The sequence below is a fragment of the Uloborus diversus genome, chromosome 2, assembly GCF_026930045.1.
Source record: "Uloborus diversus isolate 005 chromosome 2, Udiv.v.3.1, whole genome shotgun sequence".
Lineage (NCBI taxonomy): Eukaryota > Metazoa > Arthropoda > Arachnida > Araneae > Uloboridae > Uloborus > Uloborus diversus.
In genome coordinates this window covers 99955114-99982449 of record NC_072732.1, presented here as the reverse complement: position 1 = coordinate 99982449, position 27336 = coordinate 99955114, and the positions used below count along the sequence as shown (strand labels likewise).

General features: G+C 33.2%; 1 protein-coding gene across 3 annotated transcripts in view; it reads right to left on the bottom strand.

The window, feature by feature from the left end:
• Positions 1-27336, bottom strand: part of LOC129235305 (probable methyltransferase-like protein 25) — a 71345-nt gene that overhangs the window by 41761 nt on the left and 2248 nt on the right. For all 3 annotated transcript variants that reach the window (XM_054869034.1, XM_054869035.1, XM_054869036.1), the window contains exons 3-4: positions 6003-6239; positions 419-521 (exon numbers count right to left, since the gene is read on the bottom strand). In XM_054869034.1, coding sequence (XP_054725009.1) covers positions 419-521; positions 6003-6239 — 340 coding nt within the window. The remainder of the gene's footprint in view (positions 1-418; positions 522-6002; positions 6240-27336) is intronic.

Genomic DNA, 27336 nt, shown 5'->3' with positions numbered 1-27336 from the left:
CGTAATTTGCAAGAATTTTAGATTTTCTTCTAATTTTAAAAATTATGCAGAATTTCTGCAAAATTCTATCTTGAGTTGGAAGATACGTGTAGAAAATCTGCAGTTTCTACATATTTTCTTCACCGCAGTTTCTGCAGATTTTCTGCACCGCAGTTTCTGCAATTTTCTGCACCGCAGTTTCTGCAGATTTTCGGCACCCGCGATTTCTGCAGAAATTTACAGAATTTCTGCAGAAAATTTGTCAGTTTTCCTCTCACATTTAAACAGAATTGTTCTGCAGCTCAGGCATCTGTTCTGCGACGTACGTCGCAAATTTAGTAGTATTCTGCTTTGGGGGTTGGATGTGTGGCCAGTATAGAATAAATAGTTAAAACTAGATGATACAACAAGGCAAAAATGTATTAACTAAAAGTGTTACCATTTTTTCGACGAACTTTAGCCTCTTTAACATGATGAGGTAAAGAATCTAAGCCTATGCACTGCAAACCATAATTGTAATGCAAAGTTTCACTTAGATAACCCTAGAGGAAATAAGAATTTTGAACATTTAATAACCAACGAATATTACACTTGACAGCATTACGAAAACCTGAGAAATTATACCATATATACTCGCCTATAAGTCCAGAAATTCAGTGCAAAAAACAAGGTTAAAAGTTAAGGGGTCAACTTATATGCAAGGCAGAACCTCCGAAAATTTTTCAAACATTTCTTAGAAAAAAAAAACGCTTGAAAACGTGAACATCTTCCTGATTTTAGTCCAATACTTTTAAGTAGAAGCTATAGAAGTAAATGTTTACACATTCTGCTATAATTTTACATGGTCTGACTGAAAGGACTAAATAATTACAGTAACCGGCTGACTACGTGAAAAATGTGGGAATCGTTGTATTCACGAATTTTCCCGATAGTTGCAAATGAATGCTCATTTATTAAAAAAATAATGTAATACAGCTACAGCACAGAATTTTATTAGTATTTATTCAAAATAAAAGAAACAAGCAACAAAAATTGTAACCAAGAATCGAATCTTTTACAAAAATTGCGATTGCAGAAGTGAACCCTTTTTGTGCAAAAGAATAATAATAGTATGTTTTTTGACATAAGAATGCTCATTAAATTTTCCCTTTTCTTATAACCTTTATTTTCAAAAATAGCGGCAAAATGTTCCTGATTTTTACATACAAGATGTATACTGAATTATCAACCACATAAAGCTGAGCTTTAAATACCACCTGTGTTTCGGTTTAAGACAAAAATTAGTAAACTATTTGGTGGCTGAATAGCCAAATATTCGGTATTTGGCCAAATCACTATGCATTGCATCATTATTTAAAACCCCAAAAATGTAAAGTAAAGGAGGGCAGTTTCTTGGGATGTTAAGGCCACACCTGTATATCTTGAGACAGGTCACGACCAGGGCTGCAAACTCCAACTGATTTCGGGGTAAAGGAGTTAGAGTCGGGAGTCAAAGGCTTAAAACTTTAAAAGTCAGAGTCTGCCATGTTCCCTCAAAATTCACAACTCTGGCAACTAATTTTGGGGTAAAAGAGCCAAAGCCTAAGGTTTTAGAATAATCGGAGTCAGAGTCGATCATTTCCCCCCCCAACTATACAGCCCTGGTCACAACTATTCAGTACAAGCAGGGAAGAAAAGAGCATCAAACAAAGTTTATGCTCTGTTTTTCAGACGTTCATAGTCGGGGCTTGATGATTTGTACTACTTTCATGAGAATTCTTTGGGAAATTAAATTTGACTTCAGGCAATATTTTATAAATAAATAGCATTAAGTTGGTAGAAGACAGAGCATGTTACTATATCAATAACAGAAAATAAACTAAATTGTTGATATCCTGTATTTAGATAAAACCAAATAATGTAGTTTAAATGAAAAAATAATAGTTTAAAAAAACTGAAAATACACACATTCGTAGCAAAATGAACTAAAAAGTGAAAAATAATCTTTGGATGATAGTAGTTGACCAATCACTTAATTTTAATGTAATACAAAAAAGCATGGGGTGCTGTCTATTTAAATTTTTGCTTGGACAACAAATGAAAGAAATTCAAGACCACTGATAAGAAGCCCCCTCCCCCCCCCCCCCCCCACAATTTTTTGTATTACATTAAAATTGAGTGATTGATCAACTACTATCAGCCAAAGATTATTTTTCACTTTTTAGTTCATTTTGCAAGGAAAGCGTGTTTTTTTAGTTTTTTAAACTATTATTTTTTTTTCTGTTTTTTAGTCTTATGTTGGAGAATTATCAGGCAAAGTTTTTTTTTTCTTTTTTTTGTGCGGAATATGAAAATTTGAATCAGATTGGGACTTAATTGACGAAATTATTTATAAAATAAGTGCGAGGTAATATCATAAAATTAAGACAAGGGCACCCCGATGGGAAGCTACTGTGAGTCATCGATGTATGTTTGCAGAAATCATATTTATATTATTTTGAAAATTTGAGATGCATTTGAAAAAAAGTTTTGTTCAACGATGGTCTGATCAGCAATGAATTTCCAATTGAAGGCTCACCTAAATTTTGGCATGAAATTAGTTAAAAACAATTATATTTCATGTTCTAATTACCTTGGAACATTGGAACAAATTTTGTCTGATGCAGAAAAATTAAAGGTTTTTGTAGATACTAGGGGGCTATCGCCCCCTGCTCGCTGACGCTCGCCAACCTCCGGAACTGCTTACGCAGTTCCTTCGGACCGCTTCGCAATCCGAGCTCGCTATGCTCACTCACCGATCACCAAATATTGGTCTAGCTTTATCTGTATTTTTAAAAAAAGTAGGTTTTTTTTTTAATATGAATATCATAACTTATGATTTTCATACATTTAAAAGGGGACAATTACTTTGACATGCAACTCGTGCATTGGAGTATTATAAAGCAAAAGTTTGCAATTCCATTATCTTTTGAGAAAAGTGAAAAGTATGCAAAGGAACATTTTTCTACTAAAATTACAAACATAATGTAATCTTTGTTTCCTACATTTACTAAATGCAAAAGAAATTGCAGTGAAAAAAAACCCTACAATGTTAACACACTTAAAAACATTTCATGGTCATTAACTATACTATGTTCAGTGTCAAAATATGTGTATATATATGTTTTAAAATGTCTAACAGTGTCAAAGAGCAAGCAACTTCTGACATTCTCTGAAAGCAGTGATTTAGTAAAAAAAAATGTTAGAATGAGTATTTTAAGAGACAAGAAACCAAATCCAGTGGCACGACAGCATATGAGGGCCCCCAAGGCCTACTGTACCCATCTCACTCCTTCTGACCAAGGGCTCTGGGGTGCTAGGCAGATGTTCCGGTTAAGAGGTCAGCCTAACGCGGAACCCCCAGGGTTTAGTTCCCAAGCATACTTGGTACTTAATTTATCGATCCACTGATGGAATGAACAGCTGAATCAATCATGCCCAACCCGGAGATTGAACCCAGACCTGCAGCGTGGAAGGGCTACCACTGAGCCTCGGGGCTTCAGAGCACTTGAATATAATTTACGAAGAAGAGAGCAGTGGGCTACGGAGTCTTTAGATGAAAGATCTGAAGGCAGATTGGTCAGAAATGCTGCCAATACTCTAAGGTGCACAAATGCACACCGTCTTCAAAGTGAAAGAATTTCGCAAGTGTTTCCGAATACATTTACCGATTAATCATGCACTTTACTGAAGAAAAAGGGTTAACCTAAGACTGATAATTATAAAACTGGAGAGAAATATTATTGTAGCAAAAAAAATTATTGATTATTATATAACTCTACTATTTGTCATACCTCGGATACCATTTATTTCATCTGATAGCAATGTGCGTTTTAAATTCAAACGTAAACAATTTCCCGTTAGATTAGCCTTCCTAATGACTATAAATAAAGCAGAGGATCAAAATGATTTTGTGAAAACATATTAGCAGTAAAATCAGGTTTCACGATTCAATTTGTTGCTTTACTTTGCCACTGTGGTTCAGTTCTTAACATCAATGCCATTGCAAAAGAATGAAATGTTTCGTTCTTCAGGTCTTCAGGATTCAATTTGTTGCTTTACTTTGTCATTGTGGTTCAGTTCTTAACTTCAATGCATTGCAAAGCTAAGTGACATGCTTTGAAATGAGAATTGTCCAATAAATTCATTTAGTCTATGTGGAATAACATAATACAGTGAAGCACGGTTTATACGTTTCTCTTCTGTTCGTTTTTAAAATTGTCCCTGGAGGGTCTAATATACATTTTCTTTACCAATTAGTACCATTATTTGCAATTAATTTACCAATTGCAATGTAATTTTTTCATTTGTACGCTTTTTTCATGGTTCCTTCAAAAACGTAAAAGCGGTGCTTCACTGTAAATAAAAAAAATGCGGTTGGGAAAAAAAACTTCAGTATTAACAGGTTGCAGTTAGTTAAAATTGAACACGAAAAGAAGGCAGATGACCTTGAAGGGAAACATCATTTGCATCATTTGTAATAGGGAGAATCTTCCAGAAAGCACCAAATAGTAAGAGGCATGGTCTCGCTAATCCTATCTATTCCAAAATAATAACAAACAACCTATTACAAATGATACAAATGATGTTTTTGCATTAAGGTCATTTACCTTCTTTTCCTGGTAAGCTATAGCAGGGCTGCGGAGTCAGACTGGTTTTATGGTAAAGGAGTCGGAGTCGAAGGTTTAAAATTTCAAGAGACGGAGTCTAATTTTCTCTCAAAATTCCCAGCTCTGCCAATATTTGCGGAGTAAGACTAATTTTTGGTAAAGGAGTCGGAGTCTCTAAAAATCCTGTAGACAGAGTAAGACATTTTTCCTCCGACTCTGCAGCCCTAGTAAGTAGGGAACTTTATTTTTTTGTAAGCACTATGGTTAAGGGAAAAACCTTTCGACATCAACATTAACTTTGCAAAGGATTTAAAAAAAAAAAAGAAGAAAATCATAATACTTCTCTGCATACATGATAGAAAATTTCTGGGTTTTCAGATACTATGACTCTTGAATACCTTACATATGACATGTCTATGACCGAAAAGTGGTTTTGTCAAAACTAAAAAAATTTTATCAAAAGTTTGACCCTGTGCGTTATTTATAGTCATTAGGAAGGTTAATCTAACAGGAAATTGTTCACGTTTGAATTTAAAAGGCACGTTACTATCGGATAAAATAAGTGGTATTCGAGGATAAGTATCAGTGTTATTAGCATTTTTTTAAAATTAAAATAATATTTTTCTCCAGTTTCATTACTATTACTGTTATATGCTTCAAAACACGTACAGAATTCACTCGATTTGCAATTTGCGGTTCACGTCGTGCATTTGCGCTCCTAATCCTATCGGCAGCATTTCTTACCGATCAGCGTTTAAATCTTTCATCTAAAGACTCCCAAGCACACTGATCTTTTCTTTGTAAATTATATTCAAGTGATCGAAAACACACTCATTCAAAAACCAAATCTCTAACGCTAGACATCTAACGCTAGAAGCGAATCTACAGCACTTGTAAACAACAATCGTAAACAAAGCGGATCGTTGCCAACGGAGAGAAAGAAATAAAGGCTCGTTTTGCGCCACGCATAAGCGTTTTATATATATATATAGATTTTTAAATAATTTCTGCGAGCATTTTTTAATGTATTTTTTAAATTTTTCCTTTTTTATATCGTTGGATTTATGCCAAAATATTGATTAAAATTGCAGGAAACTAACAATTAAAAGAGTTAATTAATTAATTTGATTATAGAATATTGCATTGTCATTGGGTCTGAGGTCGCATGCCAAATTTCAAAAGAATTCTATCGCAGGAAGTGGGCAAAATTTGAGCTGCAAAATTCCGTTACAAGATACATACATACATACATACATACAGGTGAAACTAATAAAAGAGTTAATAAAAATAGGCAAAACTTCAGTACTTAAAATATGATAATAAAAGTTTTCAATTAAATATGAGACGTAATGTTTATAAAATGAAATTATTAAGAAAAAAAAGTTTTAAACTTACTAGTCCAGATCCTACATCAATTACAGTATTACACTTAGTGTTGTCACAAATTTCATTTATTAGAAAGGATAGAGTTTTGATTTCTTCCTGTTTCTTTTTAGGAGTCTTTTTTTCAATATATTGGTGAACTTTGCATTCTCCTTTAATAAAGGACGATACATTTTGCCCAGAAAAGCGTATCTCACTTAATCTGTAACAGTCTGTGATAAAAGACTTCAGTGAAGCAGGCCAATCATCCTAAAAATATAAAAAGGAGCAAGACGTTCAGTCCCGTTTTAAAACTGATTAAGAAAATGTGGAAAAAAACTCAATTTAGTGAAACGATTTTTTCAAATATTCGTTACACAACAAAATGTTTCACTCAACATCAGTTTGAATATTTTTTTTACTTATTGCTGTTTTCGGAAATTAAAAAACGACTTTCACAGATCGTAATATGAAAATTCCACTTGTACTTTCAAAACAGAGCCATTCAAGGTGGAAAGCTGCTGATGCCAAAACGTAAGCTGATGAGACACCAAAAGCCATTGCCAAATGTGAGGCATAAATTTGCAAAGTGGTCAGCAAGATTTCAACTTTTTTTGGGGTCAGTAAAGTGGCGTTCATAATAATTAGATTTTTTTGTAATATTTTATGGGAATAAATCTCTTGTAAAAGAAAATAAACTTTTTGTGAAGATGATCGATGAATAAAACATCATATTTTCTTCTTTGTTTTTTCAGAATATAATGGTAAATGTTGTTTTTAAAATTATAATAGAGTGTAGATTTGCAAAATTTTATAAAAATAAAGAAAGTTTAAAGGTTATTCCGTTACAATGAAAACTTTTATTAGCCACTTGGAGTTTGTTGTAAGGGGATTTCATTGTAAGTATTAATTATTTTCCACTAAGTTCAAGAACATAAACAGAAAATAATACCAAACAGCTCAGTTACAGTATCTGAAGACTACAACTTCACCCTTAATTTGGGCACATCAGTCTAGAATAGAAATAACCTAGTGATGATGAAAAATACTCTTGACGAAAAGAGTTGATCAATGAAAAGAGATTCTTGAAACACCGTTTCAGAATAAAATCAGGAAAACATTTGGCATCTGTAATCCAGGAAATGTATAAAAACTTTGGTGGGGAAATACCATTCAATAAAAATGACCAAATTGGTATTAGAATTAGTAATAAATTATGGGAAATATGCTTTTTGTGATGATAAAATAACAAAATATGTGATAAATCGGAGAAATAAAATTATTTTTATTTAACTTTAGACATATATGTTTTTATGTAAAAAAAGCAGTTGAAAACTTTGTACAATGAAATGAATAAAAATATACCAACGTGTATACATGCACAAATAAAAGCAGTTAAAAAACTCTGCAAACAGCTTTTTCGGGGTTACAAAACCAAACCATTTCATCAGTGCATAAAAGAACGATGGAAGACAAAGTTCGACAACAGACAAGTGAAAGAGAAAAAATAAGACGAGGATGAGTATAATTCAGGGAAGTGGCCGGAATTGGAAATGTTACATCAGCAGAAAACAGCAAGGACATCTGTACCTTAGAAAAACGTCATAGGCAGAAAAATTTTTATTAAAGGAAAGGTTTCCAAACAGTAGGGAAAGGGGGCATGCCCGACAAACTATTCAATAATAAAGTAGAATTTTTCCAGCTACAATAAGGTTCTAAAAAATCTAAATCGCAAGTGGAAGGGCAACCATGGATAATTTTGGCAGAAGAAAAATCAAAATTATGGTTGCAGGACGTTTAAAATCTTGTTTTTTCACATAATTTTCATGTTCTTTTATACAGAACTTAAGAGCGTATCTAGTCTGTCCTACGTATGCCAATCCACACTACAGAAAATACTACAAATCCCCCATCTATCAAATTCCTGAACAGGGTGTTTAAGGTGTAAAAATTTTAGTTTATTATCAATTGGGGAAAATGTGACAGAAAAATTGAACTTTTTCAGGATTTTTCAGGGGTCGATCCAGCACGAAATTAGGGCCGCTTTGCGGCCCGTTCACAAAATTCCGCGTCGCAAAAGCAGCCCCTTTCACAAAATTCTGCGTCGCAAAAGCGGCCCCATTCACAAAATTCTCCATCGCAAAAGCGGCCCCATTCACAAAATTCCGCGTCGTAAAAGCAGCCCCTTCACAAAAATTTATAAAAAGGCAGCCTTTTCACAATATTTTTTAACCGCAAATGTGTACGCATCTACGCGGAAGCCTACCTACCCTCTTCCACCTTCCCCCATCTTATCTTTTTGCCTGCTGCGTGAGGTGTTTTTGCTTGAGAGCGTCAGAGGGGGGGGGGGACGAGAGAGGGACGCTTGTGATTGGTGGCTAGCGAAAATCCAAGAAAAATAATGAGCACGTGATAAAGAATTGATTCGATGATTTTCTGCTGTTCCACGAGTGCAAATTGAAGACTAACTCATTTCACGTCACGGCAAATTAATTGCCTATATTCTGTTGGTTTGATTTGCTTCAATGACCAAATACTTCTGAATTAAATATTCCTTTGAATCATTGTAACTTTCAATTGTGTCTTAGTTGCACGCATCCTTCCTGTATCCATATTATTTTGCCAAATTATGCACTTTTAATTCTCAAAAGTAGTTGCAAATTGAAACCTTGCCAGTTGCAGATCTTCTAGTTTTTTTCCTCTTTCTTTTTTTTTTTTTAATTTTTTAAAAAATATTCACTTGTTTTTTCAATTTGTTCCTATTTTCTTCAGTTTATTTTGAAAAATTTTAAGGTTCATAGTTGGGGGGTTATCTTACGGAACGGACGAGCAAAATTTCTGAAAATTATTCCCGAACAAAGGTTAAAAAGAACACTCGAAGATCTTATATTTTCCTTTTTTAATCAATTGCATAGAAATTCACATTGAATACTGGCGCATGCTGATGCAAATCGTATTGTCTGGCAATTAATTAAATCCTGTTAGAGTATGAATGACTACGCGGGAAACGCCGAACAACCGATTGGCGAAATTCCCTGTAGTTTGTAGTTGATACTGTTCGTTCTCGAAAGCTCACTTGACACGATTGCATTTAATGAAAAAAAAAGGTGTGATTAGGCCAGGGGTACCCACTTTTTCTCATATTCTTTAGTTTAAAGCAGCGTTTCTTGATCTTTTTTTGAATCTCGGACCGGTAGAACTTCGTCAAAAAATTTCACGGACCGGTAGAAATTTTTATTATTTTTTTTCACTAAAATAAACTAATCTGTTTTGTCCTTTTTTTAAAAAAACAAATGCCAGAAAGAAAACCCTTCTACTTAAAGTAAACTTACAAAAGTTAATTGTAAGATTTTTTTTTGATAACTTTGAATGTAAAAATAAGCGCAGCTAATTTGTGTAAATTTTCATCAGCGAATGAATCTTATAGAGAAACCACAAAACGTATGCAAAGTAATGGATATATTAATGCATAAAATATCGTATAAAATTAGGAATAAAATTAAAATAAGGAAATTTTATTTTATTGGAAACGGGTATAATTCTTCGAAGACCGGTCAAATTTTCTCGTGGCCGGTGCCTGCGAAGAATTGCTAGTTTAAAATCATGGGCGGATTTATGGGGGGGCAGAGGGGGGGGACTTTATGTAGTGACAGCACATCTTCCAAAAATTTGAAAAAAGAAATTATTATTATTATTTCTTTTTTGAATAGTTCAGAAGGGCATGGGTGGATTTATAGGGGGCATAGGGGGCAATGCCCCCCAGTTTTGGCAGGACTTTATATAGTAACAACACATCTTCCAAAATCTTGAAACAAAAAAATCATGACTTTTTCTCTTTTGAATAGTTTAGTGAAAATGAAGAGAAAAGCGAATGTCCTTTTCTGATGGAAGAAAAGAAAAGGAAAAAAAAACGAACATTCAGTACAAATAGTACAGGTGTCACTGCGGTGCTGAAACTGTGTCTAAATTCACTATTTTGGACTAAAAAACATTTGGGCAAGTATACAAATGAAAATATAGGCTAAACGATCTATACATTAAGCTGCAACACTTATAATAATTGACGATTTATTTTAACAAAGTAGAACCTAAAGCAAAGAGGAAAAAACTTGAGTCATCAAAAGTTTTGGAAAAATTTGCTGAAACTTCATAAAAGTCTATAAAATCTAACAAAGATTGGTAAAATCGTAAAAATCCTTTAACTGTAAAAACTGACGAATTTTCGTAAAAAATACAAAAAATCAAGCAAAAATCTGCAGGTAAGAGTGAATTACAAACAGGGCCGAATTTGCCTATAAGATAAACAAGCTATTGCTTAGGGCCCCTGCTTCGAAGTGGGTCCCTAACTCCCAAAAAAAATTCATGATTCGTCTCTTAAAAAATGAAAATTGCTCGAAAAAACTAATTTCATTTGTCAGTGCTTGTAAACCTTGAATATTTGGAAACGTATGGCTACAAACCTGAAATTTTAAAATTTCTAACAAATGGTAGAGGGGGAGGAATGCCAAAATATGTCAAATTCAGCTCCTTGCCACATCCTGTATTAAAAATGTAAAAATCATGGTTCTCACGTTTGTAATATATTACACTGTTCACAATGGAACGGAAAATTGTTCAAATCAAAAAGATATTTTATATACAAGTTTTTCATCAAAAGCTTTTTCCTACAGAGTTTGAAGCAAATTCGCCTCACAGTTCGGAACTGCCCTGAATTTCCCCGTAGGCGCTAATGTTAAGTTTTTTTGAACTGTTCAAAATTGAACAAAAACTGAATTTCCCCGTAGGCGCTAATGTTAAGTTTTTTTGAACTGTTCAAAATTGAACAAAAACTGAATTTCCCCGTAGGCGCTAATGTTAAGTTTTTTTGAACTGTTCAAAATTGAACAAAAATTGTTCAAATCAAAAAGTGAGATATGGGAATGAGGTGTAGTCGCCGAGATCTGTCGAACAAAAAAAAGTTTGTTCGAATCGGACTATTCATTCAAAAGTTATTAGGGGGGGGGACAGACAGAGAGACAGACATGTCCCCCCATCTCAATACCCTACTTTCCAATTTTTAATTTTTCGATATTTAATTATTTTATTTATTTTTGACTTTTTTTTGTTTTTCGCGATATTTTTAAGATGATTTTAAGAAGCCTTCTTTCATGCTTTTTTCTTTTTTTTCTGACTTTTACTGGGAAAGTAGGCTAAAAAAGTTGTTGTAATGAAAAATCTGTAGTTTATTTTTTCTTTCAAACTTAAATTGGCTATTCCTTACAAAGTTTGAACAATGCTGTACAACTGTATAATCTAGTTTAGCAATTTCTATGTCTATCCAATTAACCGTTATAAAGCTTCAAAATGCAGAATTTTATATCCATTTTACAAAATTTCCTCCGGGGGAGAAACCCCCGGCCCCCTAAAATTGGAGATATTCTATTTCCCACTTAAAAAGGGAGCCTTGCGTCACTTTCTTGATATCAACTCCCTCTCTTAAGGTCAATTCAAAAAGGAAAGCATGAAAACACACATTAAATGTAAATGACACAAAAAAGTAAAGCATGAACTTATGCATCACAGGAAACAGACAAAAACATGAGAGTGGGGGGCAATAAAAATGTTGCTCAAAAAAAAAAAAAAAATCCTGCCCCCCCCCCCCCCCCCCAGGAACTCGGTCCTAAATCTGCCTATGTTTAAAATGTATTATTCATTTTTTCCTTCCTGCTATTTTTCTTGTAGACTGTACGCGTAAGAGCAAAAGATAACTTCCAAAGTCACGCTAGTTTGAGCGTACAGCATACAGTAAACCAAAAGAATAACGGTATTATTTTTTTGTAGTTTAATTCCTAGATTCCTTCTTTTATTGATAAAATACAATCCCAGCTGAAAAATAACATCGGTCATTCTATTTAATCTTGCTGTCTTCTTAAAATAAATATGAAACTTCCAGATGAGCAATTTCGCAATTTTTTAACGCATGTCCGCTAATGGTGAACAACGGGAACAGCGCGCAAAGGAAGTTTTATTGAGTGGAATTTTATTAAAAAGTGGCGAGAATCGCGTAATCTGCAGACGATAAATTTAAAAAATGTGGTAATTGTATATTATTCCAGTTCGTTTTCTTTTTCGATATTAATTTTTCTTTTTTAACAGATCGTCTGCGATCTAGGAGCGCAGACGATATTTTTCGTAGTTAGCTTGTTCGCGCCTTCGCGTGTTTAAGAGGACATTTTTTAGGCGCATCAAAGAATAAATTGATATTCTATTCAATTATAATTTGTGTGCGAGCGGATAATAGATAATTTTAGCGGCCTGCAACGGGAGCTACCTCCCGAAATTGTGCGTATTATGTTAAAAAATTTTGCTCTTCGAACGTTCGGTCCCAAAATATTGTGAATTTCTTCAAGTCAGCAATTAACAACCCCGATAAAATCGCTACCACCACTTCATCATGCAGTAACAGTAACGCAAATGTTCCTGTTTTGGAGGGCTCGGGAAATGCGGTAAAAGATAGTACATCAAATGACAGTGAGAGCAGTTCGCGAAAGTATAACGATTTTTGAGCAGAAAATACTGGAAGTGAATCTGGAGCAACTTCAACTGATGATGATATTGAGACTGAGTCATCAAATAATGATTCAAGCATTGTATTTGAGAGTACAAATGGAAATAAGAAGCATGCAATAAATAAAAAGTACATTGCAAATTATGAAAAGGTGTATAGCTGGCTTTACTATAGTTATTCAGCTAAGGGTTTTTTGTGCAAAATATGTTCATCTTTCATGAATGTTAGTGATTTGAACAAACCTTGAGTAAATATTGGAGTTGATATCAAGAAAAGCTGTCACCCTATAGAGTTTTAAAAAAACATGAGTGCAGCAAAAATCACAGAGAGGTTGTCAATACACAAAAATCTAGTGCAAAAGAAGGAATTCTCAAAAAAAAATCTGAAAGTGAAGAGATTGGAAATGAAGCAAAAAAAAAAAAAAAAAAAAAACCCCAGAAAATTGATTGGTAAGTTTATTCAAATTTTGTACTTATAATCATGAAGCAATGGTCCATTTTTGAGAATTTTGAATCTCTAGTTAATTTTTGGGGGTAAATTTAGATGACAATGAAATGAAAAAACATTTGCTAACTTGTGGTAAGAATGCCACGTATTCATCCCACATTTCAGTTCAAAACATTTATCTTTGAAAATACCAGAATTCCATTGTTTTCAGGAAAATCCTAAATTTTACTTTGATTACGCAATATATATTTAGTATTAATTTGTGTTGAGTTTCGAAATCCAATTCTAAAATAACTTTACTAAAAATAAAATTATTTTATATGCTGTTTTTATATTTTTATTTCTTTCGAGGATCTTGATTTCCTTACATGCGGCATGGTAAATGAATTTTTCGCATTTTTGATGTTGACTGTACCTTGTTAAGTGGCAAACAAATAAAATTTCTTTATATATTTATTAACATCATTAAATTGCTAAGTTTTAAATGAAATACCTACTCTGTAAGAACGTCAAATGTCAAAAAATTAAACGCTGAATGCTGGTGCAGTATTATTTTGGGTTTTAATTACTTTTAAGTTTTTCAAACACATACATTCTTCTGTGTTAAGAAATGTGTGATATCTTTGAGTCTGTTCATATTGTATTTATTGGGAGTTATCATTACGTTCAGCAGCATGTGCAATTTTCATTGATCTAAAAGTATTTGAGAGGGGCAAACAGTAAATCTGTTGTGAGACTTTCACCTTAAGAAAGTGTGCCTTGCATACAGTGGCTCCCAAAAGTGTTCGTACACCTTGAAATTTTGTAGTAAAACCAAAAGAACGCAAAACTGAATTTGAATATGAAGTCCAATTTTTTTTCACATCATTCTTATGGCATTCTGAATAAAACCCAGCAGTTTTTTTTCAAAATATTGCCAGATTTTATTTTTGAAATTTGTCAAAAAACGAAGAGACAGAAAAAAATACGTAACAAAAGTCATTGTACACTGAAATATTTTCGAATAAATTCATAATCAAAATTATCATATGTGGTTTTTTTTATTGTTTTTGCATTGTAAAGACACTTGCCTTTGATTTTTTTGTTTATTTATTCGCTAATATTCTGCTTATTATTTTAAAATGGAGGTATGCGTAGAAAACAACAAACATGATTTGAAATTTGATTTTTCCCCTCACAGTTGCCATAAATTGGTTTGAAATGTCTCTAAATTAGTTAATTAATACCATTCCATAGTGAAGTGCTTGATAAAATGCTTTAAAGACAAGAATCGGATCAAAAACAAGGTAAGAAAAGGTCAACTGGCAAAGTTAACAAAGCGTGATAGGAGGTTTACAGTTAAAAAAATTATGAAAAATACACATTTGAGTGCTGAAAAAGTTTCTGCAGAATTGAATGAAACATTTTACGTTTAGTTTTCACTTAAAATTGTTCGCCAAGTTCTCTGATTAGCTGGATTAAAGGGGACCTCTTCCCGCAAAAATTTTCTTGTTCCTGCGAAAAACTATAAACTTACGCTTTCCGTCGTAAAATCAATGATAAATAAGCTCAAAATATTTTGGAACAACTTCTTACTTATCGATGAAAATAAATTAAATATTTTGGGTTAAATTGTTGTATAATTGTCAAGAGAAGAAAAAAATAAGGAATTTAATCTTAAGAACTTAGTTGGATCAGTTAATTTAGGATGGTGTAGGCGTTCTTGTGTGAGGGTGCATAACAGCATCAGGACTTGGAAATTTCGAGTTTTTTGATGCAATAATAAATCATGCTGTTCATTTAAATATTTTTAAAAATAATTTTAAACTATTAGCCCAAAATTTGGTAATCGGAAACAACTTTGTTTTTTTTTTTTAATCAAGATAACGATAAGAAGCACACGCTTGCGTTTGATGCCTCAAAAATTGCCCTTAAGCTTAGAAATATCTCCTCAATCGCTAGATTTAAACTTAATGGAACATATTTGGAGATATCTGGTGGCTAGATTACGAAAATACACCATTGAAACGAAAAGCGAACTAGAAACAGTAAGACTCGAAGTGCGGCTGAATACTTACTCAGAAATTGCACAAAAAAGAAAGAAAAAACAATGAAATCTATTCCCAGACGTTTAAAAGCTGTTGTTGGTACTGCATGATATTCTACTAAATAATAACTTTGTAAAAAGTTAGATTATTTACCAATTTTTTCAAAGTGTACGAAGACTTTTGTGACATAAAATTTCCGGCAATTTTCGGTTTTTGATTTTTAAAAAAATATTTTTTGATGTTTTATTAAAAATTTTCATGTATATTTGTTAAAAACAGATCATAGATCTTATAATAAAATACCTTTTCCGAAATATTAATTCTAACCAATGGATAATGAACAATTTCATTGAAAGTCGTAGGTGTACGAACACTTTTGGGAGCCACTGTATGTATATTTGTAAAAAACAATAAATGTAATGTGTGTCAAATTACGAATAAAATGCTAAGGGTCTTACTTCCCCCCTCCCCCAGAGCCTTTTCTCTAGATGGCTTTCAGGTATTCTTCAAGAACTTGCAATCGCTCCTGAAACCTGTCTGATGCTTTTCTATAACGATACGACAGCTAAAAATGCTTTTATATAATCTTTTCCAAGAAAAAAAATCACAAGAAGTTCTTTTTTACAAAAATAAAGAAAATTCACAAAAATATTTTGCTTTTTCACAAAAATAAAGAAAATTCACAAAAATATTTTGCTTTTTCACAAAATGGGGACCCAAAAAATAAAACCTGGATCGACCCCTGTTTTTGCTATCTGATGACTGATTCTTGGAAAAAAGGGTAAAAAGGCAGAGTTAAAATAATTGTCAGGAGTAAGTGTTTGATTATTAGTAGTTGAATTAATTAGTTTCCTGTAAATTGTATCTATGATATCAATTGAAAAACCCTGATCCAACGCTATGCTTTTTAAAAAAATTGAATTCTGAAGAACGTAAAACAAAATTAGAACAATTAGACAACGCATGGAAAATAGAAGTTTTAAAAGAGGCCAATTTTTGCTGTGGGGGATGAACAAATAACTTATGAGGGAAAATAGTGACTCCAAAAGTTTGCAGGGTAGTAATAAAAATATTGTCAAGACAAGTGATAGAAACATTCATAAAGACTTCCACAGTAAATTGGATAGGCGGGTCAAAAGAGTTAGGAACAGATACCAGATGATTTAGGTCATGGAGAGACGAGTCCAAAAAAAACAAAAATATCGTCCACATACCGGACATGAAATTCAAACTGTAAAACGCTAAATAATTTAATTTCAAAGTAATGTATTTAAGCAATATTTACATGGCTTACAAGGAGACCTTACAGTCTCAGAAATTCAGATTGGGCTGAAATTCAGCAGATTAGTAGTACCCTGGAGAGTGTCCACACAGTAAAGTAATAAAGTGCACTAGCCAGAACATTCTGTGTGGTCAGCTTACTGGATTATCGTGCAATCCATCCCTGGTTCGATACTTCTTGAAGAATTCGTTTTTTCACCAAAATGTACCTCACTTGTTCGATCTTGCGACGTCTATTTTTATAGACAGTAAGAATCTAATATATAGCGTACACAAAATTGTGCATATCTTGTTGAAAATAATGGAAAAATAATTACCTGTAAAGACTGCATAAAAATACAATTAATAGTCCATCATCAACGTCATCACCAATTTTTGATAAAATCATTTGGTACGTCTAGTATGCTTCTAAACTTTCGGACAAAAAGAGAAATTTTCATGAACATTAATGAAGTAGTACCTACGAATCTTTTACAGAAAGGTTGCTCCTGTAAACAGAGTTGGCTTTCTGCCGGCAGAAACTAGTTTTTACCGTGCCAGTGGTAGAAACTGGTTATAACTGGTTAAAACCGGCAAAAACTTAAAATCATCTTAAAAAACTAAAGTACTTACTAAATGATATTTGTTTAAACTAAAATATCAAACTTCATTTCATCATTGTAAAAAATAAAATGTTATGCCAGTGCCCTTGATTTAGTTCAGAAAGAAAACTTTTCAATTGCTGATGCTCGTAATATTTGGATTAATCTAACAAAAGATGAAAATCATATGGGTTCTTAGGATAGAAGAGTGACATACAGAATTAAACTGGCATTATTGTTTGTAATTTGCTCGCAAATAAGCTTCATCTAAGTTGCTTTTGATTAAAATTATCATGTGCTTCAAGAAGAAAGTCAAATTTTACTTCCCAATATTAATCTAGATTTTTTACGTAATTTCACAGCTTTGCAAAACAAATTGGCCCCACTTCTCGAAACTCATTTTTTCCAGTTGAATTTTTACTACTACCCTAGTTACTACATGATGGACCAGTTTAAAAAAATATACAATTTGAAAGTTTCATGAATATTGCTTGTTCCTTGATTCATTGCCTGCTAGCTCTTCTGTTGCAAGAATATTCTAAAATTTCTCATTTGTGCATATTAAATTGATAAACTATTTAGTTTTTTGGAACCACCTTTTTCAAGAAGCAACTGCAGGGTCCAAACAATGTAACATTTGATTCTGAATTGTGACAATATTGAAAATTAAACTGTGCTTTGGTTAACAATTAATTATTTTTTCCATGCATTTTCTACTGTCTGTAAATTTTTTTTTTTTTTTTGTCATTTTGAGAGTTTTTGCCGAAAATGTGGCAGAAAGTGGTTTTTGCCATGCCGGTTTTAACCGGCTTCTACCAGTGGTTTTAACCGCCCTGACAGAAACTTGCCAGCCCTGCCTATAAACAATCTTCTTTTATACATTGTGCAAGATGTCAAAACAGTTTTTGCTTTCCATGTTTTTATAATTGTCATTCTGGTGTATGTATATAAATATATAATTGATAAATAACAAATATATTATTAAAATGTATACACATAAATTTACAGTAAGTCTCACCCTAATTTTGTTGCCGTGGTAATTCAAATTATTACATATAATCGATTGAATTACCTTATCTTTATTTTCTCTATTAAAAATACATGACGTATTAAAAAAAAAGTATTTTCTTCAATTTAAATTTCAATTAGCTATAACTGTCGCTTTATAAATTACTATAAAAAAATTCTTCAAGAGGTATCAAACCCAGTATGGCCTGCATGGGAATCTAGTATGCTGACCACATAACCACCGAGCTGCTGCTGGCGAGAAATCTTTACTAGAATATATAAGCAGGACCCTCGCTATAGGGGGGGAGGGTTGAGGGGGTGTCTCACCCTCCAAAAGATTTCTTCCAGTCGGCAAAATTGGTATAAGTCGGCATTTTCAATGTTTCAGATTTTCAAAGCTTTTACTGACTGATTTAAAAAAAAAAAAAAAATCAGCATTTTTATATTTCAAAGTTACAAATCTAACCTTTTGGGTATTTTGCTCAAGAGAAAATAATGAATAAGATCTTGATTTGCATTCATTTTCATTTTGCTCAAGCTACGTACAGCAAACACGATCATTTGGCATCGGCATTCTTTCGCCGATTGTTCCCTTGAGCGTGCATCTTCAGGGCGCTTCTTTTACCGAGTACGTTTATACGGCACTGCCCAGTGCCCAATCGTCAAATTCACCTGAATCGGCATTTCTGACTCATTAGTTTCGTTATTCACGAAGTGTTTTATTTTTTAAAAATATGTATAATACACATGTGCACAGATTTATAATTAATAATAAGCATTAACAAGATAAAAGAAAACATGAAGAGTTTGTGCGGGTATACCATGTTTGATTGTGCTTCATGCTCATTCTCATGAATTCCTGTCGCAAACATGAACATTTTTTTATCTGCTCACTATGCCGATTGCTTACTTAGTGACTGCTCATTTTGCCGACACAATAAGCATCGATCCCCTCAGAAAATTCATCTAATGTCGGCATTTTTGCTTTTCCAATTGATTCTAGATTCAAAATATTTGAATACAAAGCAATGTGTTGCTTGACCATGCGTATATTTTTACGTTTTAATGAAGAAAGAAAAATCAAAATCATGAGTTTACATGGGCATGTCTAGTATATCATGTGATCATACTGACAACTGTTCATCTGAAAGACATAACCAACTCGCCGACTGCTAATTGCACGGTATTCCCATACTGCCAACATTTACTTGAACAATATTTGATTTTGCTGACACTGATCCAGGGACGCCCCAAACTTAAATTTTTAGAGAATTCTAAATTTTAGAGAAGTTCTCAATTTGTCGAAGGATAAAATATGGGAATGCAATGCACATATGAAAAGGGAAATTCAGGAATTTAAAAAATGCATTAATGTCTCAAAATTTGGCAAATCATCAGACAAATTTTTCCGAATAAGGACATTTTGCTGAGGCCACAAGGTCAGTCGGAAGTTACAGCTGCAACCGGCAATTTTTATTCATAGAGTTAATTATAAATTCTCCATATCTATGATAAAAGTATGTATAGTTACTTGGAAGTGTGGATATAAGTTACAGCTGCAATCGGCAATTTTTATTCATAGAGTTAATTATAAATTCTCCATATCTATGATAAAAGTATGTATAGTTACTTGAAAGTGTGGATATATCTACATTTTCCCTATTCTAATAAACTTGCAATGCAAAGCATTATACATAAATTCTAATAGTGTTCTGTAAAATCTAAAAAGAACAAGAAACCTTAATATATTATTTAGAAACTACCCGGGAATCTGTATTACACATTACGATTACCTAACTATGAGCAGTCGAGACAAGGGGGCCCACATGCAAAATTTGAAGGGGGGGCTAAGATATTTTCCATTTCTAAAATGTCATTTTCAGAATGACAATTTCTTAAATTTTCAGGGGGAGAACCTCCCAAACCTCGCTATTTCTAACCTTCCATTGCTATCATGGTCTGACTCATATTATGAACTCTATTTATCTGCATACAATGCAATTCTACTGATTTGTATAGGGCTCGACCGATGGCATTTTTTGGCCGATGGGCCGATTGTTCAAAGATGGCCGATGGCCGATTGTTTTCCTCCAAATGGCCGATGGCCGATGCCGTTGGCCAATGGCAAAAAAAAAATCTAACAGAAATAAATTGATAAGATTGTCAGGGATTTAAAGGATCATTGTTTCATTTCACTTTACTTCCTTTCTACCAATTGTACTACGAATTACTACGAATTGTAGTCACAAAAAAAAATCAGATTTCGACCTAAGTTTCTATTTTACGATCACCCAATTTAAACTTCACAAGTTTTTCAGGCCGAGGACTGCTGATAGCCTTTGAAAAAAGTGAGAAAGGTGACAAATTTGAAAACAAAGGTGACTAAAAGGTGACAAAAAAGTAACTAAAAGGTGACCAAAAGCAATTTGTTAAGAACTCAAAAAACAGAAAAGGATTATCCCTTTTTACTGACTTTTACCAATTGTAAAGTAAAGAGCAAGATGATACATTTATTGAACGTATAATTTATGTTATTCAATCACATTTTTAGTATTGTTTTTTTCTCTTTTTTTAGATTGTTGAAAAATTATCAGCATTCTTTCTTTTTTCTTAGTAAATACAAAGCATAAATATTAAATCGAAAGTCTTGAGAAAACCAATTTGAAAAATCACACTTTAACAAAATGGTAATTCAATTGCACTAACAATGCAAAAATAAAATGATGTTGAAGTATGAAACTGAAAATATCATTATGCCTGAAAATGTTCATGATTTTTTCTTTCTTGTTTTTATTTTTTTAATTTTTTTAGCAAGCTCTGAAAATATTCCATGACAAGTCCATGGAAGGTAAAAAATGTAGTGTTAAATCAAGTTATTAAAAATTATAGCAACATAATAATGAAAATAGTTTATCAAAAATAGTACAAGTAAGAATAACTTTCAATTAAAAAAAAATTGAAATGTTTACAAGATGCAGAAAGTTTTCCTTGGGGGGGGGGGGGGGGTGCTTATATGAGGGTTGAAAAATGTTGCATTGGTATTATTTCCTTATATTTTTGGCTTTTTACTGAAAAATGATGTGATTTCTTTTTTTCTTTTTTTTTTACTGCCTTCTGAATTATTTGTACTTCTTTTTCTTCAGCTTGGATACTTTTAACTCCCTCGAGTATAGCTTGAGCTACTTTTGTTGCTTTAAGGACATTTTTTTCCAGAGCTTTTTAGTTTCTGAGAAGCTTCAGCAAACAGCTCTTCTCTTGCTGCTTTGGTTTGAAGATGATCCTTTCTTTTTTCATTCAGAGCTTCAGTTTCACTTTCAATAGATGTTTTAATTTTTTCCATTTTCTTCATTTCTTCTTCACAATCCTTTCTTTTTGCTCTTCTTTTTGCTTCTGTTCAACTGAAAATCCTTTTTCCTTTTACATTCCTCCATGTATGTTGTGTCATTTGCGTGTGCTTGTTGTGCACATTAAATCATTTCTGGACCAATTGATACAGAAAACAAATGAGGATATTCTTTTTTACAGCGTCTTTAACTATAAGTATGCTGTTTAAAAATCTTTCGGTCGTTGCTGTCTTATTTTCACCAAAAGGTGATTTGAAATGGAAAATCATCTTTCAATGTCAGCATTACCATGTGATAATGCAAGTGAAGCTTTCATCACCTTAGAAACATTAGGAAACTTCAAATCATTGGAAGTTGTGTCCTTTTTTGAAATGTGCTGCTGCAAGTAGTTATCAATGGTTTTGTTTTCGAATGCTTCATCATCTTTTTCAAGCTGCAAAAGTTTCCATTCATCTTGCAACCTATCAAGTGGAACATTAAAAGGCATGATTTTGGCAACCTTTATCCTTACAGCTTCTAGATTTACTTCTCTCTTTTGGATCCAAAAATTTAAAACTTTTCAGTAACCCGTTTGATATGCAACTTTTTTCTATTACATACTTGCATACAGTCACATAATGCTTTTGAGCAGCTCTTAAAAACATAACCTTCTCATTTTCTTTCAGTTTTGACAGTTTATCTGTCACCTCCCCACTAGCAACGAGATCTTCAAGAGGTAGTCTGTTACCAACTGCAAACAGTTCATCCGTGTCTACCTTTGAAAAATCAACTTTCTTCATAACACAGGTTTTTATAACCCGAGCCATAAAAGTCTGAACAATGGTCTCTATTTCTTGGTACAATTTATGTATCATACGCGCTTGGCATTGAAAGGGTTTCGTGAACTGCATGAACAAATCAGCAGATGAAATGATAAAATGCCGCTCAGCTTTTATAGAAGGTCTTCTTAAAACATTTGCAACAGCTTTATATGACCTGCATTGCATAGCTGAATTCTTTTTTAAAGGGACATGTTTAAAAAAATAATACTGAAGAGCATCCCACTGTTCCAGTAGTCTGTTTGCTGCAGGTCCAAGGGTAAGCCAATGGGTAGTTGTGTATTTCAGGAATTTGTGATGAGGTGTATTTAGTTGAGCTTGCACTTCTTCGAAGTCCTCATAACGGGAAGGCCAACCATCAAAATAGCTATAAGTACTAAGAAGAAGTTCAGATGCTTCTTCGCCTAAATACTGCAATGCTTTGACATATGCATTATGAATTGTATGAATACTGCAAGCACCAATATTTATTAGGCTTTTTTCTCGTGTCTCAAGGATAATAGTGTCAAACAACCTAAAAACCGTTTTATTAAAATAAGGACCATCTGAGGCAAGCATGAGACATTTATTCATGGATAAATTACTCTCGGTAAGTGCTTCACATAGCTTCTCAATCAAAATTTCCCCCTGCCTTGTCCAAGAAGAAAGTTTTGAGATGCCTTGTTGTGATGCAACATTGGCTTTCAGACCAATATTTTATTCTTACTTGCAGTTCCTTTTCGTCTTTGATATTGGCAGTTTCATCAAAGCTCAAAGTAAAATAGGATACACATGCTTCTTTTAACATACATTCCCGAAAATAAGGAGCAAGTCCATCTGTAATTAAATATCGCATTTTCTAAGATGAAAGTGAGAAATGCTCAGGAAAGTTATTAGGAAAAATCTTTTTAAAAACATCAGGAATATCTTGAGCTGAATCCATTGAATAGTTGTTGCACACTGATTTCATCATCCAAATTGGTTCAGCAATAGTGGAAGTATCTTTCATACCATACATGCGAAAGCTGTAGCTCAATTGGGATTCATTTGTTAGATGCGCTGGTTGGCTATTTTTTATTTCTTTTCTTCTTTTTTTTTTTGAACATAAATTTATTCCTTATTGAATCTAGGAAAATAATATTGCATTTATCAAAAATACTGTTGTAGTGCATTATGTTTCAAATAGGTTTACAGCAGTTTTTTTGTTCAAATACAATAAATAAATAAACACTAACTGCCACTTATAAAATCTCTGTATTGTAAAATCAGATGCTTTTTAAAATGTGGAAGAACCGAATCATTACATTACCAAACCATATTAAAACCGTGCTTTAATAAAATCAATCTCGCTGATACATAAAATAAAGCTTTCGGAAAGCATCTGCTTCTAAAAGCTTTATTTTTACTGGAACTAGCCATATTAAGCGTTGAAACTTAATAAAAAAAGACTTTCAGAGATTCTCTGAGAAGCACCAAAAAAGGAAATGTTAAAAAATGTTTACACAGACCAAGTTCACTTCGCATTTGCACAGCAAAAATAGAACCCAAACTAACCATTTCTGAGCAAACACAAAGTGAAACTATAAACGCAAACCAAAACTTTTCACTATTCCTCGCTCAAAGAAAACATCGAAGCACGCCTCCTTAAGCACGCTGCCATCACCCCTTTTTCAAATCGAACCGCTCGTGGCTGCTTAGTAGCAGCTTTCGAGGTCAGTAAAAGTAAAACAAGCAAGTAACGTGCCCGGCTAGAGATGAGCTTGAGATTCAGAAACTCCAGATGACGTCACTTGATAAACACAGAAGTCAACTTGTATAAGATGACCGCTCACTCAAAAAAGTGTGCAGAAACCAATTGCGCAACAGAACTTTAGTCGAACAATGTTCTATGGCCAGAAACACGATAGGAAATATAATGGTGTTTAGACGAGACTTGCGGAAAACGCGTCTGAGGATCGAAGGGGGATTGAAGGACAGGTTCTGTTCATAGGGTGCAATTGCAAGTGCTAAAAAAATTCTTGATTTCCCGGAAGCATGGCTATTTTTCTTAAACAACAACAAGGTGGGGGGGGGGGGCATATTTAATGCTACTTTTTAAACTAATTTCACTGTTACAGCTATCATTCAGATATTTTTCAAGGATTTAATTGTTTAAAAAAAAATCCTAAGACACATTTGAAGAAGAAAGGTGAGAAAGGTGACAAAAGTTGCAAAAGGTGACTAAAAGTAACCAAATTTTCAAAAGGTGACTAAAGGTGAGAAAGGTGACTGACTCCTCGGCCTGGTTTTTTCGGCACATCTGTACATGCATATGTACCTAAGAACATACAGATGACTGAAATATGCATTTCGAACGCCTCCTTAGTTAATTATTGCAAAGTCTCCTGTGATGTCTTCATGCGCATAAACTAGCCTCACTCAAAAACGTTATGAAATAGTAAGTTGAAAACTCATATGCATGTAGTACGATCTAAAGTTCGAGGACAAGTTGTATAAAACCTTACCCTGAATAGTTCACATTACCGAAGTACATCTATCTACAAAATAGTCACATTGAACGACTATGCACTTCTGCCAACGTCCGTATAGTTTTTAGAAGGACTCCAGGAAGACATTTATCGCAACCTTTTGTATGGCCTCTTACGCTGCTGCTTTAACTTCATCGTGAGGAAGAAGTCGACTTTCATGTTGAGGATGCACGGTTTGATTGGTCAATATTCTGATATGACAAACAAATAACATAACGTTTCGTCGGACTTGGCTCCGTGTGACTTTTACCTGTTCCCAGCAAAAAACATTTGCATGGACGCCGCTTTCTTCCGACAGGAGAAGATAAAGCTGCATCACAGAAGGTAGCGAAAGATGGCTTCCAGGAGCGTTTCCAAAAGTTATATGAACACTGGCAGAAGTACATAGTCCCTCAAGGGGACCTTTTGAAGGTGGATGTGCTTCGGTAATGTGAACTATTCTGGCTAAGGTGTTATACAGCTTGTTCCCCGAACTTTTAGATTGTACTACCTACAATCTGAATAGGGTGTAGTTATGCTTCTTCTTTTTTGACTGCTGTATGACGGAAAACAAAGAACAACAGCCAGAAAAAAAAAAAGAAAGAAAGAAAAACAAAGAGACTGTTTAATAACCAATTGTTTTGTTTTTTTAGTTGAACATATAACTAAGATTTCAATAATAATGTATGGATTTAGGTACACTAAACATAGTTTAAAAACATTAAATTTTGTTATTTAATCATTCAAAAAACAAATTAAGACTAAAACTATGAAACCGTCAACAAATTACGCAATTCGAGTGGAAAGATTGCAGGTAGACATTTTTTAGTCATCAAATTGAACAAAAAAGGTAACAGATAAATTACAATATTAAATCATAATAGAAATATTTTAGATTAAATCATAATTTATTAAATCATAATGCTAAATATACTTATTTAAAATTTATGAATAGAAAAGTTTACATTTTTCATAAAAGCTATAACAGTAACATAAATTTTGCGGAAAAAAGAAATAGCCATGAAAAGAGTGAGGTTCTTAAAATGCAGCTACAATAAACAAACTTAATATTTACACCAAGTTAATAACTGAATACATATGCTACTTGATCTAATGTTTGCATACGTAATATTAAACAATTTGATTGTTTAATCTTTTATGAAGCACTACAAACAAGTTCAAATTGAATTTTTCAATTTAACAATAATTTTCTGAAATTTAAAAAATTGCATAGTAGAAATTCCTTGAAACCTTTCTATAGCATATTATTAAAAATATGGTGAAAATGAAAATAACTTATTCATTGATGTTATATAAATACATAAAAATAGTTACTTACAACAGAAAAAAAAAATAGATCGCTATTAATGATGCAAAAAAGATGGCGCATTACGAAATATAGGGGAAACAATTATAAGAAATACGCAAAATGACATTTCTTGGCAAAAAATAAAATAATCGCTAAATATTTAAGAAATGCTTGAAACGACCAGAGTGGGTTAAGGGGTCACAATCTGATTTTGGAGTAACTCCCAACATTAAACTTCGGCTTCATTTTTTTAGTACAGAACCGCTACCACCAACGCCTCGGAAGAGTTTCTGAATCTACTTCAGCACTTCCGAAGAAAAAATTCAAGTCCCTTTGATTTCCGAATTATGTCACCATTCAAAACGTCTTTAATCAATTTCTTACATTAATGCTCTAAATTCTTCCCAAACAATAGATAAAGCTTGAAAAAAAATCTCTAATTTTATGAATGTTTTTAAACAACTCAGAAGTACAACTAGAGTTTAATTTCAGAAATTGAGGGAGTGGGAGGAGGGGCACAAAAGTTCTCGGAAATATAAAAAATAGTCGTAAAAAATAGAGTTCAAAATAATCATAAACATTGAGCAAAAAAACCCTTTTAAAACTTGCACCCGAGTTTGTTTTGACGTGCTGTGGCGGATTTAAAATATAGTAAATATTGCAATTGCACGAGAGGCCCCATAACCATAGGGTCACCGTAGTGATACAAAAATGGTTATGATAAATATTTTACAACTTCTGTGATAGAGAAATAAGGCCCCAAAATGTATTTCGACAAGCCCCAAACTTGTAGCTCCGCTGAAGCGATACAGAAAAGACTGCATTACTGTGATTCATATTACAAATATCGGAAAATTAAAAATTACCATCAGTTCAACGGAAATCAAACAAAATGAAACAAAACTGGTTTCGCCATCTCATATTTGTTTCCATGGTCTCCAATTCAGCAATATATCACCAAATGATCGTCAGTCTAAGACGCTATATTAGTTTTGACTTGAAATAAGTAATTAATAGCCACAAAAAATGAGTACATAGGCTTTTTAGAACACCCAATTGAAAACAAAAAGAGAAGTGCACAACTAGAACGTACGCACACTCCAAATGCGAAATTTTAACCTTCTACAGCTTACCATTTTTGAGTTATGACTTTTGAGAGATACATACGTACATCCAGCTGCAAGAAACAACGCAATAATTAACTTGTTTGATACCTGAATGCAATATTAAAAACTCTTTCAGCGGTGACTAAAATAGAAATTCATACTGAAGTTTAAATAAACAATTTTATATGAAAACAATAACTCCTTCATCCTCTGTGTTAAAAAGTAAAACAACAAAGGTCCTTTTTTTTTTCAAAAACATCGGCCAATTCCATCGGCTTTTCGATGTTTTTTAAGGCCGATGTTTCCTGCAAGTTAACATCGGCCACCGATGCCGATGGCAAAATTGTTGAACCATCGGCGCCGATGAATCGGTCGAGTCTTAGATTTGTATACTTTTAACGTTATGAGTGCAC